Source organism: Trachurus trachurus (assembly GCF_905171665.1).
Source record: "Trachurus trachurus genome assembly, chromosome: 10".
Lineage (NCBI taxonomy): Eukaryota > Metazoa > Chordata > Actinopteri > Carangiformes > Carangidae > Trachurus > Trachurus trachurus.
Genome location: NC_139894.1, coordinates 5,163,686 through 5,178,877, shown reverse-complemented (window position 1 = coordinate 5,178,877; position 15,192 = coordinate 5,163,686). Strand labels below are relative to the sequence as shown.

The 15,192-nt window shown below is 40.5% G+C and overlaps 1 protein-coding gene across 3 annotated transcripts in view; it reads left to right on the top strand.

Annotated features, from left to right (window-relative positions):
• dgkq (diacylglycerol kinase theta) overlaps nt 1-15,192 on the top strand; it is a 117,125-nt gene that overhangs the window by 41,689 nt on the left and 60,244 nt on the right. For 2 of the 3 annotated variants that reach the window (XM_083980680.1, XM_083980678.1), the window contains 3 exons: nt 1,224-1,335; nt 3,054-3,206; nt 4,642-8,131. In XM_083980680.1, the coding sequence (XP_083836806.1) occupies nt 1,224-1,335; nt 3,054-3,206; nt 4,642-4,743 (367 nt within the window). In that variant the 3' untranslated portion in view covers nt 4,744-8,131. Of the gene's footprint in view, nt 1-1,223; nt 1,336-3,053; nt 3,207-4,641; nt 8,235-15,192 lie in introns of those variants that run through there. The other variant, XM_083980679.1, reaches the window with a different exon arrangement.

Genomic DNA, 15,192 nt, shown 5'->3' with positions numbered 1-15,192 from the left:
TTTCAAAAATGTACGCCTAATTTAACTCATTGAGTGCCGCGCTCCTTTCCAAAGTTTTAGTCAAGTGTACCGGCAATTTAGACCATTTTTGACTTTTTATGTAGAGCCATAGTGTATTCTATATTATTGCCACCAACACATACTGTGGCTCAATTGAAAGGTTTACCTTAATGCTTCAAGTGGCCACAAACCGTTTGTTTCTACGTGCCTCCGGTCCTGAGAAAAGTCAAGCTAAACATGGCTGGGTTTCACCAAAATCCCTCCTTTTTTTCTAGAAAAGGAGATAGAGCGTCTTTTATGAAAGGTGCGCTGTTTGTGCCTGTCGCTCTTCTGACACTCGCATTTCTGGATCAAAGGGCTCGTATAAGATAAATATATACAACAATTGTTGTTCTATTCACAAAACCACCATGGGGGGCGGGGGGGGCGCCACTAAACAACAATAACACAGACGCACCGTGCCGTGTCACAGCTTCTCGCCGCGGAACGTGAGGGTCTGTCGGCCACCGCGGCTCGCGAACAACGGTCCCGCCGGTGGTCGCGGTCCTTCTGTGGTACGGGTCGGTGATGCCGGTCTGCTTTGGCCCAGAGACCATCAGATTTTACCGCGGGGGGACTTTGGGGAGGACACGGTGTTGCTCCAGCTGAAGACCGGGCGGACTGTCGGCTGAGAGCTTCCTGGTTCAGCTCCGAGCAGCTGGAGCAGCAGCGCGGGTGAGAGCGGAGCAGCTGCGCTGCATCTGCATGCAGAACTCCGTTTGCAGAAGCCGAGTTATGATAAAAACTTCCAGATCATGAGCTGTCATGTGACTTTGATCGTCATCTATTTCAGTTCTCCTCGTCGTAGAGTCCCCAAATTTACATATAATGTGTATTAAAGTGTCTATTTTCATAATTTAAAAAAAAAGCAAAAAACGAAAAATCTCGTTTTCGGCACTCAACGCATGGGAACGAAAAACGAGAAATTACGTGGTTGGCACTCAATGAGTTAATCGTACATTGATTGTTTGTGTATTTCTGGTGTTTGCTTCAACATTTTGTCCAATGGGGGTCCGTGGTCTAATTTGTGTCAATTTTGGGTCCTTGATGTAAAAAGTTTGAGAACCAGCGTCTATGTGATACAAGTATGAACAGTTTACCACCTAAAAAGCAGTTTACCCACTACAAAACATTATTAGACTACACCACTGATGAGATCTGTGTGTGTGTGTGTGTGTGTGTAGCTGGGGTTCAGGTGCTGACCTCTGGGGGTCGGAGGTCGATGGTTGCCATGGGAAACCGAGCATCGATGACGGTCTGCTTGAAGTGGTCGGAGTCACAGGGGTCGTCCACATGGTGAGGAGCGTTGAGTGTGTTTGGTAAACATTCACACACACACACACACACACACACACACACACACACACACACACACACACACACACACACACACACACACACACACACACACACACACACACACACACACACACACACACATCCACTTGCACAACATGTCGCCATGACAACGAGGTGTTTTCGAATGTAAACAAAGATGTCGTAGTATGACTAAACGTCTTTACACCGAATTTGCCGCAGTCAAATCAATCAATCAATCAAATCGACCTCATGTTGAGTCGATCATGTTTCTACATCGACTCTGAGACTTTCATCTGTCATTTAAAGCAGAAGTAAGGTGAATGTTTGTGTTAATATAAGTCTTAAATAGTTGTATCTTCCGACAGCAATCACTTCTATAGAGTGTTTGGTCCGAAAAACACGGGTCTGTCAGTCACTCTGCTCTGAGCCCAGGAGAAAACTTTCCTTATATCCTACAAGTTTTATCCAATGTAGTGGGGCGGATAAGCTCATATATGGAAGGTATTGTGCATTTTATGACTACAAATGTCAATAGGTTTGATTTCAGACGTGGAACCACTTTGGCGGCTGACCTTTGGTGACCTTTAGGGCTCTTTGACCTCACCATTGTATTTTTCCACATTATTCTCCATTGGAAACATATGAAAATCTGGGAAGTAAATCATTACCAAGACATTTCTTCACCATTGTGTTTAGGAAGGTGTGGAATATGATATAATAAAATGTTGAAATTCAACTCCCGTGGGAAACCCCCTAAAAAACTACTCAAAGTTGGGGTACCCGTAACCAGACCTTGTGAGGGGTAAAACTAGGGGTTTTTGAGGAGTTATTTTAGGGGGTTTCCCACGGGAGTTGAATTTCAACATTTTATTACATGATATTCCACACCTTCCTAAACACAATGGTGAAGAAATGTCTTGGTAATAATGATTTACTCACCAGATTTTCATTATGTTTCCAATGGAGAATAATGTGGAAAAATGCAAAGAGCCCTAAAGGTCACCAAAGGTCAGCCACCAAAGTGGTTCCACGTCTGAAATCAAACCTTGGGGTATGGAGATGAAATGCACAATTAGTTTGCTTATCTGCCCCACTAATGAGGAGAGAGAACGGCATAAAGGGGCGGTCCTCTCTGTGTGTGCAGCCAAGGGATGCGCGTGAATGTGGTGACGTAGGGACGAGGGCGGGGACTGCTAACTCCATCTGCTGACAGGAAGTTAGACAAAACCACCAGATCGCTTACTGCTGCTTTAAAGGGATAGTAGCAGTTTTTTTTGGAGCTAACCAACTGCTGATCGGCGGGCGCTAACCTTGGGCGGAGGGATACGTGAGTTGGTTAGGTCCAAATAAAAACTGTGTTTTTCCTGCACTTTGAAGGGCTGGAAAAAATTATATTATAGTGAACAATGAAACTGTGTATTTTTTGTCCAGGTAAAACCTCTTTTAGGCCGTGAAAATAGGCCGTTACTTTGGGTCTGTTCACAACACTGTATGTTGTAAATCTCTGGGCAGGGCTATTATGGGCTGGCGTTGCTAACGGGAGGAGTGCAGAGAGTCTGCTACTGCAATTAAAGTACTTAGGGGCTATTTGTAGATCATACAACCCCACTTTAAAATATTGATACTATCCCTTTAAGTTTATGGAAGAGGTTCGATTTCCTGCGTTTTTCACGTGTGAGTGTGTGTGTGTGCAGGGCCAGGTGCAGAGCGGGATTCGCTCAGGGATTCGTATTGCTCAAGGGAACTACATCCGGCTGACGGTCAGTAAACCCATTCCTGTCCAGGTGGACGGAGAACCCTGGATTCAACCGCCGGGACACATCATCATCTCTGCTGCAGGACCCAAGGTAGGACGACAGCACGCACCGGTCCCTGTCACTGTCTCTAGGTGCGTTTCCATCAGCTGTTTAGATGCATCGAGATGTATCGCATCGGAAAATGATGATGGAAACGCAGTGATTCGAATTAAAATCCCCTGATTCGCACAAACTGAAATAAGCTCGCTATGGCCGGTTTTGGTTGATGATTCAAATTAAGTGACGTAGCCACTTTCACCTCATCTGCTCCCGTGTTGCAGTTCACTCACAAGACAACATCAGGGTTTCACTACATGTAATTAATTGTGGCACCGCCACGGCAAAATAAAAGCCCCCACACACCTTCATAATGATGTTACTGCACAGTTCTTCATAGTTCCTCCTCAGTAAAAACCAAACTTATCAACCAGCGCGTCCAGCGTGTATCATTAATAAAGTCTCTCTCTCTCTCTCTCTCTCTCTCACACACACACACACACACACACACACACACACACACACACACACACACACACACACACGGACAGGTCGCATCATGAAGGACCGTCAGTCCGTCCGGGGGGGGGGGTCCGTAGATGGAAACACACATGATTCGAATTTCTTTTAATGCACATTTCCCAGTAATTCGAATCACTTTGGATGGAAACATGGCTAGTGACTCTGTCCTCAGGTGTGGTCAGGACCAGACTGACACCTGTTCCAACTAGAGCTGCTTCTCAGTTTGAATCCTTCCACACCGTAGATGACCATTTAGTAGCCCGGCAGGCGTTTATAAGAACCAGGCGTGTAGCTATAGAGTGCCGAAGCGGAAGCAGCCTCCTGGGTCCTCAATTCGAAAAAAAGTCTCCATACGAATGAATGGGAGTTGTGCTCTCGCTGAGTTTTATTTCTCTGTTACTGTAAGTTAGGACGTAGTCATAGATCGCCTGTTTGGAGGCATTTTAACCCGAGGAAAAAAAGAAAAGAGGAGGAAAGTGATTGACAGATCAAATGGGCGCACGTCAGGAGGAAAGCAGGAAAAACAAAAGGACATTAGAAAAGGAATAATACTGGGAGAAGGAAAACGAGGGTTTATTGATAGTTTGCAGCCGTTTTCAAAGGTAAGCTACGTTGTTATTGATATTTCCTGCCGTAGTATTAATTAGGAGCGATTATAGGCTACCGCCGCGGTGTGGCATGATACGCGCATCAGTGGTTGTAGAGCGGATCAGGAGTCGAGTGTGTGACCGCACGGTGGGTTATCAGATTTTTCTACTTATTTCAAGTGAAAATCAGCTTGAAAGAAGTAAAAGGTGTCTAAAAACAAGCTGCTTTTTAGATGATGAGTCTTATTTTGAGTATAATTTGATTTGTTTTGACTAGAAGCGACATTTTGACTAGAAATAAGACAAATATTCTTGGTAAGATTTTGAGTTTTTGCAGTGTGTCTACCTGAGTCTCTCTGTCTCTCTCTCTCTGTCCGAAGGTCCACATGCTGAGGAAGTCCAAGCTGAAGCAGAAGAAGTCCTCGGCCGGAGCGAAGGACGGACGTCCAGAGAGTCCGTCCTCTAGAGACGGAGGACACTGACCGACCGGCTCAGCTGGACATCGTTGCACTGCCCTTCACCTGGAGGAGGCGTGGCCGCTGTGAGCCGCCAGCTGTCACTTCTCTCATGTAGCTTTGTAGCCATGACGACACGGCGCCGAGAGACCAGGAGCGTGAGACGGGATCAGGTTTTTCCACATGTAGCTCCAGAACCTTTAACCACGGCTAAACATTAGCAGCTAACCCTGAGTTTACTGAGAGGGCCGAGTCTGACGGGTTCAGACTGACTGTGTTTGTACAGTATCAGTGACGTGTTGTAAAAACTTTAATTGTGAAGAATATCGTGCAGCTAATGAAGCGACTACGATGTCGGTCTGCAGACAAGATGAAGAAACCTGGAGGTGAAGACGCAGACGGCAGCCGCCATGTTTCCTCTTCTTGTTGTTGGTGTGAAATCCCTCAGTAACAGCAACAGGTTTCTGAACGTTGTTAATGTTGCTAATGAGCGAACTCTGAAACCACAGTGACCACCGTCGAGTCAGAGGGTTGATATGAAGACGACAGTGTGAGTGTTTGCACCAGTGAAGCTGCCTCCTGCTGTGCACTGCAAAAACTCTCTGTCTTACCAAGAATATTTGTCTTATTTCTAGTCAAAACACATCTCATTATACTTAAAATACATTACTTACTTACTTTTTTCAAACATATTTTCACTTGAAATAAGTAGAAAAATCTGATAGTGGAACAAGTTTTTCTTTCTTATTACAAGCACAAAAAACTTGCTTTCACTGGCAGATTTTTCTACTTATTTCAAGTGAAAATTTGTTTGAAACAAGTGAAAATGATCTAAAAACAAGTTAATTTTTAGGTGATGAGTCTTATTTTAAGTGGAAAGAGATTAGTTTGAATAGAAATGAGACATTTTGACAAGAAATAAGACAAATATTCTTGTTTTTGCAGTGTGAAGAAGCTTTGACTTTGACACCAACACTGACTGTCACTAGTATGGAGGTACATTTGTGTCTTTATTTTTCAATCAAAACAAACTTCACTTCAATCAAAAAAGAAACATTTCAATCAAAGAAAAAAAGGGTTTGAGCGCAAAAAAATATTTGAGACCCCAAAAAATTGTATTCGAGCACTTTTTTTTCTTTGATTGAAAAGGGTTTTTTTTTTTTTATTGAGGTGAGTTATTATTTGATTGAAAATATTTTTTGGGATTCAAGTAATCTTTTTTGTATTTGGGATATATTATGGGTAGGATATTTTTGTCTTTATTATTCAATCAAAAAGAAAGTTGATTAAAACAAAAAAGATATTTTCAATCAAATAATAACTCAATTTTTTTTTCAATCAAAAGCAATTTTTTGGGGTCTTAAATATTTTTTTTGCATTCAAACACTTTTTTTTGATTGAAAAGGTTTTTTTTTTAAGTGAAAATATTTTGTTTGAATCAACTTGTTTTTGATTGAATAAATAAAGACATAGGCTAAATGTACCTCCATACATCAGTATCAGTCTGTAGACTGGCCGTCAGTGCTGTTAACGCCGGCTTCAAATGATCTTCTTGTATTAATGATCGACTTACTTAGATTTATTTGTGCAAAGTATATTACACAGTATATTAGATACTATAAACACGTGTTTGATGTCCACAGCCAGTGTTGTTGTGACGGTGCTCGGTGTCCTGTAGGTAAAGGTGTTGTACAGTCTTCCTGTTGCCTACAATAGAAACTGTTGCTGTAGCGTTACACTGTGTTTTCAGGTTATGCTAACGTCCACACAGCTAATTCTTTTCTTCCTCGTGTCTTCCCCGGTTAGCCGTTAGCCGTTAGCCTTCTGTTGTGCTGTTGAATCTGAAGTGCATTTCATGTTAAATATCTTTTTAGCCTACAACACAAAAGAACACAGACAACAGTTTTTTAAGCCGAGGCCTCGTTCACACCAGAAAATGTTCAACAGCACTTTAACCTAGAAAAACAACAAGCTGCACAAACTAGCCACGTTAGCTGTGTAAAGGCTGTTTTTTCTGATGACAACATTTAAACTGTTAATAAATGGAGGAAAATTCATCAGAGTCAATGTACAGTTAGCACCAGAAACTGGAAAACTATATAGTATCACCAAGTGAGCTAGCTGTAATATTAGTTAGCAATTACCAAGTTAGATTAATTTTAGTAGTAAAAGTGAATATTGATAGTTGATATGCTATAAATGTAAATGTAAACCACCTGTTTGACAATTGGCAGCAGTAGTGGATAGCGTTCCAGATTGCCAAACAAAAAACTGTTTCAGGTGAAACAAACACATTCTGAGGAAATGGATTTTCTAAAATGTGGGATATGTGACACAACAATAGTTAGTGTGATGCAGTTAGTGCAAGAAACTTGAGCTAAGCGGCTAAACTAGTTATTAAAAACTAGTTATTACCCACTTCTAGAGCTAGCTGCCTGGCTAGGCTACAAGCTAGCTTATTAAAGAGTAGCCTAAATATACTGAACTGTGGTGCTGTGGTTAAAAACAGCAGCAGACACTGAAAACAAGTTAGAAAACCATATATAAAACTAAACATTACTAAACTGAAATGATAATTTATGGGTGAACAAAGAGCTAAACTAGCAGTGCTATCAGCGTGCTAACTAGTTAGCTGTCAGGTTGCTAAGACGATTTGGACAAAACTGAAAAAATGAAACAAATGAATTAGAGAAACAAAAGTTCTGAACCCAGTCTATTGGAGAAAAAACATTTTAATTTGAGGAGAAAATGTTTAAGAACAAGTTTTTAGTTTATTTTGCTGCTAAAACTGATCGGATCATTGATTGGTTGGTGATTTCCCGCCTTTTTAACAACAGTTGACCGGTTTGTTCGATGGTCGTGTGTTTGGATGTTCAGCTGCTTCTTCTCTGTGTTTTCGACCTCGCGTCCTGTTTCAGAGGTCGATCAGTGCTGATCATCGGTGGCTTGAACTGTTCATGAGAATCAACTGCTGAGCTTCATGTAGCTACGCCGCTCACTGTGTGTGTGTGTGTGTGTGTGTGTGTGTGTGTGTGTGTGTGTGTGTGTGTGTGTGCGTGTGTGTGAACAGGAATCACATCCTGTCAGTGTGTTATTAGACTCTGTGGTGCAGCTCCACTACGTCGCACAAACACAACCTCTGGTTTACACTGTTGCTTGCTGCTCCGTCTCTCTCTGCATCATCAGCTTCTCACTCTGTATTTCAGTCGTATCTGAAGCCGTTTCCTCAGCTGCTAATTAAGGTTTCATTTTTAATTGGTGGCTCCGCCCCCTTTTGCTGCTGATGTCATTGAGCTGTTTGACCATGAATCAGCTGTTGAAGTGTAATTAACCTTCTGTTGGGAGGAAGCAGCATGCTCTTATTTTGGAGACAATGCTTTATGTTGATGTGAGGGGAGGTGAAGTTAAAGGGATAGTTCAACATTTTGTCAAATTGGCCCATTGCCATAATCCCTATAGTCATAGCAGCTCACGGCTCTGCTCCGCCGTCCTAAAAACAGCTCGCACCGACAATTAAAGGTAACGAACCTACTGCTATGACTATAGGGGTTATGGCAATGGCCCAATTAGCCAAAATGTTGAACTATCCCTTTAAAGTCCAGAGAAGTTCCTGAGCTGAAAGACGCAGAACGTTTCAGCGTCTCTCACAGGAAACAAAACAAAAAAAAAAAGCACAACCAGTGCTGAAGCTCGTGTTTCAGCTCAGCAGGCTTTTATTCTGAAAGGTCAGGTGTTAAATTAAAGGGGCGGAGCAATGGTGGCCTAATTAGCCTAATTAATTATTGATTATTGATGATTTATGATAGAGAGTGAATTAATCCTCAGCTGAATGAGAAGCTCTGAGCTGCTGTATGATGCTGTGTGTCGGAGCTTCCTCAGAGTTTCACATTAAAAGCCTTTTTTCTTTGCATCTGAGCGTTGATTCGTCGATAAACGTTCAGTCTGAACTTTTTTACCGACGACGCCACAAACAACTCAACGTTTTGTTGAATGTTAAACTTTGAGCTTCAGCTTTTTAATTAACGTGACGTTTGTTTTTTCTGCTTCTGCATGTCCGTGGTGCCTCGTAGCGTCAGACTCACATACCTGTCGGTGTTAATGCTGCGTTCATAACAACTCGGAAGGTCGGAAATCCCAACTCGAAAATTTCCGACTTCCGACATCATTGCGTTCACGCTGCAGGAACTCGGGAGAAAAAAAAAAACATGGATACCTGAAAGAAGTTTGGCATATTGTGGTTAGGGATGTCACGATTACAGATTTTCTAGGTACGATTATTGTCAGAGAAATAATCACAGTGCTACGATTACCATGATTATTATACATTAATTAATTTCAAAGACTATTAATGTGTAAAATCAAATATAGTCAAAATATAATTACATTACTAATTATTTACACAAATTAAAATATGACCAATTATTAAAGTGTTTGTAATATATAAGTCATTAATTATCATCTATACCAAATGTTTAAGTTAATTTTAATCTTTTTTTTATTATTACAAATGACACTGACTCTAACATTTAAATTCCTACGAATTCAATGCTACGTTAGGTAAATTGACCAGTAGTTGTGCATTTACCTTTACTTTGGTGCACATCTGCCAACATGGTTCTGACATAATCTTTTTTTGGAAAGTGACGGTATTTAGGAATCTTTACGATCAATTAATTGTGGCGTTTAATACCGCGATTAATTGTGAAAACAAGTAATCGTGACATCCCTAATTGTGGCTCATCGCTGAATACGAAAAATAAATGCAGCAGCAAATTATGTTTATTTTGGAGGAGAAGAGACGCTGCAGATAAGTGCACATATAATGTTACAGCCTTGATAACAGTTTCGTTATTCCCGTCACATACGAGGAAACACAATTTCACACCATACAACAATCACAGCTTAATATAAACTTATTTCATACAGGACGAATCGCCTTGTTGTTTACAACTACTTCCTGGTAGAAAACCAGCATGAGAACAATAGTGACGGACGAGAGTTTCGCTATATATATCTAATTTTTCATGTTACTATCACCGTTTAGACTAATCTGATGTTTGTAAAGTTTATAAAACCAATGATTGGACAAACATTACTATTTCTGTGTGCACATTTTTGTAATTAGTCATGGTTATCATAGATTAGCTGGGCTAACGGTTAGCTACCTGTTTAACTTTAATAACTCAGTGACTCAATAAACGCTCCATGAAAAAATATTTTCTCCAGCGGATATCTGAGTTCCAACATGACTGAGCTAACTGGAGTAGTTTCATGTCGTGTCCCACAACGGGAGGGTTTAACAGCTGACGTCCTGGTGTTAGCTTAGCTACCGCCGTTAGCTTAGCTACCGTTAGCTTAGCTACCGTTAGCTTAGCTACCGTTAGCTGTCCCTGTCAGCTGAGCCACTGATGCTTTCTAGACACTGTGATTCCCCCAAACTGAATAAATACAACACATAGCAACACAAAACACACACACAGAAATAGTAATGTTTCTTCAATCATTTCAGATTTGTCTAAACGGTGATAGGGCGTGAAAAATATGATATATAGCTAAACTCTCGTTCGTTACTATTGATCTCATTCAAATTACAGCTGGTTTTCTACCCGGAAGTAGAATGTAAACAACAAGGAGATTCGGTCTATAGGCTACTGCAATAATACACAAAATAATGTCTAAATTCAAACCGTTTAAGACGAGGGCCGCCATGTTTTGATGTTGTCGTGACGTCAAGTCGGAAAGTCGGAGCTCTGAAATGATACCCGAGTTTCTGACCGTCTGTAATTTCCGAGTTCGACGCCGTTCAATTCATTTTTTACAACTCGGAGCTCGTTTTTTTTCCGACTTCCGAGTTGTCTTGAACGCAGCATAAGCCCCGCCCCTCAGGAACAGCAGGTGGTCAGTAGTGCCTCATCGACACACCCTCAGCGTGTGTGTGTGTGTGTGTGTGTGTTAATGTGCTTCCTGCTAACGTGCCTCCAGAAGCCACTGAGTTGTTTTGCTGGTTCAGTTTCTACCTGAAGTTTAACGTTTTTTCAATAGATGATGATTCGTATATTTTTTTAGTTTCACTGTAAATTGCACTAATTGTTTTACAGACGCTCGATGTGACGTTAACGACACGTTGTCCATGTTGTAATAACTCAAGCTAAATCTGTAGAGAACATATATTATATTATATTATTATTATATATATGTGTGTGTGTGTTTAAATAATGTTTCTGATCTGTGTTTAATCACAATAAACTAAAGATGGTCTCAGATTCTTCATCACTTTGTTCCTGTTCCTTAAAAAATAAAAGTCCTTCATTCAAAAATGTTCCCAAAATAAAAGTCTAGACATGTAATCATGAAATAAAAACTATTATCTGCTATTAGTCAGTTCATGAATTATTCTTTGAGGTCCCAGACTCAAACAACAAGAACATAAACATGTATTTATGTATATTTTTATACTATTTATCTCTGTTGTTAGCCTATATTATTCTGTTTTTTTTAATCAGTGTCACAGAAATTTCTTTATTAACAATTATATACATAACAATACTGTTGAGCCAGGGGAAGAAGAAAAAAATTAAAGCATAGATAGGCTATACAAAGAGAATAGAAGTATCATGTATAAAAAATGCATAGATGTAAAGAAAATCATATTAAAGCAGAAGTAAGCGATCCGGTCGTTTTGGCTAATGCTGCGTTCCAGGCAGGCTTTTGAAACCGTAAATTACAGCTTCAAGTCACGACTTACGACTTTGTAGCGTTCCAGGCAACCCACTCGTGTTTCTCCGACCTGTTTTACCTGTGAAAGTCGGCCACTCGTAACTTCTGACCCGTGAACTCGTACCAGATCGAACTGGTACGACTTCACAGGTCGGAAAAACATGAGTTACGAGTTTCCTTGAACGCACCATAACGTCTTGTCAGCCGATGGAGTTAGCAGCCCCCGCCCTCGTCATGGATCTATTGGTCCTCGTCCCTACGTCACCACATTCAGGCGCATCCCTTGGCTGCACACACAGAGAGGACTGCCCCTTCATGCCGGACTCTCTCCTCATTGGATAAAACTTGTAGGATACGAGAAAAGTTTTCTCCTGGGCTCAGAGCAGAGCAGAGTGACTGACAGACCCATGTTTCAGACCAAACACTCTATGTAAGTGATTGCTGTCGGAAGATATAACTATTTAAGAGTTATATTAACACAAACATTCCGCTTACTTCTGCTTTAAATTAAAAAATGTCCAAAATAAAGTTTGTTTTTAAAGCCTTTGGCATTTCTAGTCCATTGATGTCGGTGCTGTATTGATAAAGTTCCTTCAAAAAAAGTGTAAAATTTGCTTTGCTGTCGGTCCATTTCTTTTATTTACCTAAAAACAAGAATTTTTTTTAAAATCATTTTCCATTTGGTTGTTTTCTAAGAGAAATGTCGTAATACATTCACTGTAAGGTCTATGTTTAAATAAAAGTAGCCTTATCTAAATCTAATCTAATCTAAAACAACAGCAGCAGCAGCAGAGTGGAGGTATAGGCACTCTAGTGGAGGCTGAAGCGGCTGAAGTTGTGTCTACGGAAGCCCCGGAGGTTCCACTGTCATGTGGCTTCGCGGTGTTGATGACAAGTTTGAGTGACAGCTGAGTGTGACCATGGCGACCAGCAGGGGGCACGAGACCGACAACAGCTGCCCCTGGATCACAGATCGTCTATGAAGAGACAGGAGGAGTCACTCTGTTCACAGAGCGAGGAGCTTAAGGAGTTAAGTCGTTAAGATTAATAATAATAAAGGTCAAAGTTTGTTCTCTACTACGCCTCCACATTGTTGTCTGTCAGTTGTCGTGGCAACAGATAGTCAGTTTTAATATTTGATAACAAAGAAGAGAACAAAAATAAGACTTAATCATCTGAAAACTATTGAAAACAGCTTCACCAGATTAAAGGGATAGTATCATTTTTTTAAAGTGTGGTTGTATGATCTACAAATAGCCCCTAAGTACTTTAATTGCAGTAGCAGACTCTCTACACTCCTCCCGTTAGCAACACCAGCCCATAATAGCCCTGCCCACAGATTTACAACATACAGTGTTGTGAATGGACCCAAAGAAACGGCCTATTTTCACGGCCTAAAAGAGGTTTTACCTGAAAAAAAATACACAGTTCCATTTTTCGCTGTAATATAATTTTTTCCAGCCCTTCAAAGTGCAGGAAAAACACAGTTTTTATTTGGACTTAACCAACTCACGTATCCCTCCGCCCAGGGTTAGCGCCCGCCGATCAGCAGTTGGTTAAAGCAGAAGTAAGCGATCCGGTCGTTTTGGCTAATGCTGCGTTCCAGGCAGGCTTTTGAAACCGTAAATTACAGCTTCAAGTCACAACTTACGACTTTGTAGCGTTCCAGGCAACCCACTCGTGTTTCTCCGACCTGTTTTACCTGTGAAAGTCACTATAACGGCCACTCGTAACTTCTGACCCGTGAACTCGTACCAGATCAAACTGGTACGACTCTACAGGTTGGAAAAAACACGAGTTACGAGTTGCCTTGAACGCACCATAACGCCTCGTCCCTACGTCACCACATTCACGGCGTCCCTTGGCTGCACACACAGAGAGGACTGCCCCTTTATGCCGTTCTCTCTCCTCATTGGATAAAGGTTGTAGGATACGAGAAATGTTTTCTCCTGGGCTCAGAGCAGAGTGACTGACAGACCCGTGTTTCAGACCAAACACTCTATAGAAGTGATTGCTGTCGGAAGATACAACTATTTAAGACTTATATTAACACAAAAATATCACTTACTTCTGCTTTAAGTCCAAATAAAAACTGTGTTTTTCCTGCACTTTGAAGGGCTGGAAAAAATTATATTATAGCGAACAATGGAACTGTGTATTTTTTTTCAGGTAAAACCTCTTTTAGGCCATGAAAATAGGCCGTTTCTTTGGGTCCATTCACAACACTGTATGTTGTAAATCTGTGGGCAGGGCTATTATGGGCTGGCGTTGCTAACGGGAGGAGTGCAGAGAGTCTTCTACTGCAATTAAAGTACTTAGGGGCTATTTGTAGATCATACAACCGCACTTCAAAAAAATGCTACTATCCCTTTAAAGTCCGACATCTGTCAGTTCAGTCACTGAGCTATGAAGGGGGCAGGGCCTAATGACCGAGTTATAAATAAACACATAGCTAACTGTTTCAGTAGGCATGTATAAAAAAAAAACAGAAATCATATTTCCATGACAACATGAGTTTAGTTTTTATTGCTTTATGCTTCAGTTGTTTTCTGTCCTGTACATGTGACGCAGTCATGACATCACAGAGGCTGATGATGTCACTGACGTCTTCACATATTTCAGGATGTTGTGCATCTCTACAAATGACCCCAAACAGAATGAATGAATGAATTTTTTTTATTTTCGTGTCATGCCACCACTGTGTTCCATCCCATGTGGGATTACAACGACACATTTCATGATAAAGACAAAAACAAAGACTAGACAGTCCTTCCTGTTGGTGTTACCTGCCACACAGGTGCGACACATAAATAAACTATTTAAGATGACTTTCAGTTCTCAACTACATATCGCTCTTCGTCTCATTGCCCAAGCCTTTTCAAGAAATAAAGAAAATGCAAATATATTCAACTGAAAAAGATGTTTTAGCTTCTCAGCATAACTACCTATACACTTCCAGTGTTTGAGCTAAGCTAATTACGGCGATATGACTCTATCTCCCTTGTTACTACACGCACAGTCTAAAGGATGGTGTCTATCTGCTGGCCATGGACTCGGGAGTGAGGCAAGACATGAAAAAAAAAATGTTGGCGTATCCCTTTAAAGCGAAGAGAAAAATACTCACAGATTATCTAATGGGCTTCCGTAGATAATCAGCTAATTAGTGATGTCACGATTATAAATTTTCTTGGTACGATTATTGTCAGAGAAATAATCACGGTATTTTTACAATTATCACAATTATTATACATTAATTAATTTCACAACACTATGATTGTGTAAAATCTGATGAAAATAGTAAAAAAATATACATATAATTACATTACTAATTATTTACACAGAATAATTCAAGTAATTAATCTATTAATAGTTTTTTTTTAATTACAAATGACACTCTAACATTTAAATTCCTACCAATTCATTGTAACATTAGAAAAATTAACATAATTTAAACCAGTATCTGTGCATTTACCTTTATTTTGGTGCATATTTGCCTATATGGTTCCGACAGAATCTTTTTTGTAAAATGACGGTATTTAGGAATCATGACGATTAATTAGTAATTGTGGCGTTTAATACCGCGGTTAATTGCGAAAACAAGTCATCGTGACATCCCTACAGCTAATTTATTATTAATTAATCGCTGTCTTGGTGATTTAAACAAGTCACTGTTAGTGTAGTTCCTCATTAGGGGAGACTGGGGCAAGTTGAGCTGCCAGCCACCTCCTTGTTGCTAGGAAACCATAAGAAAAAGTGAGC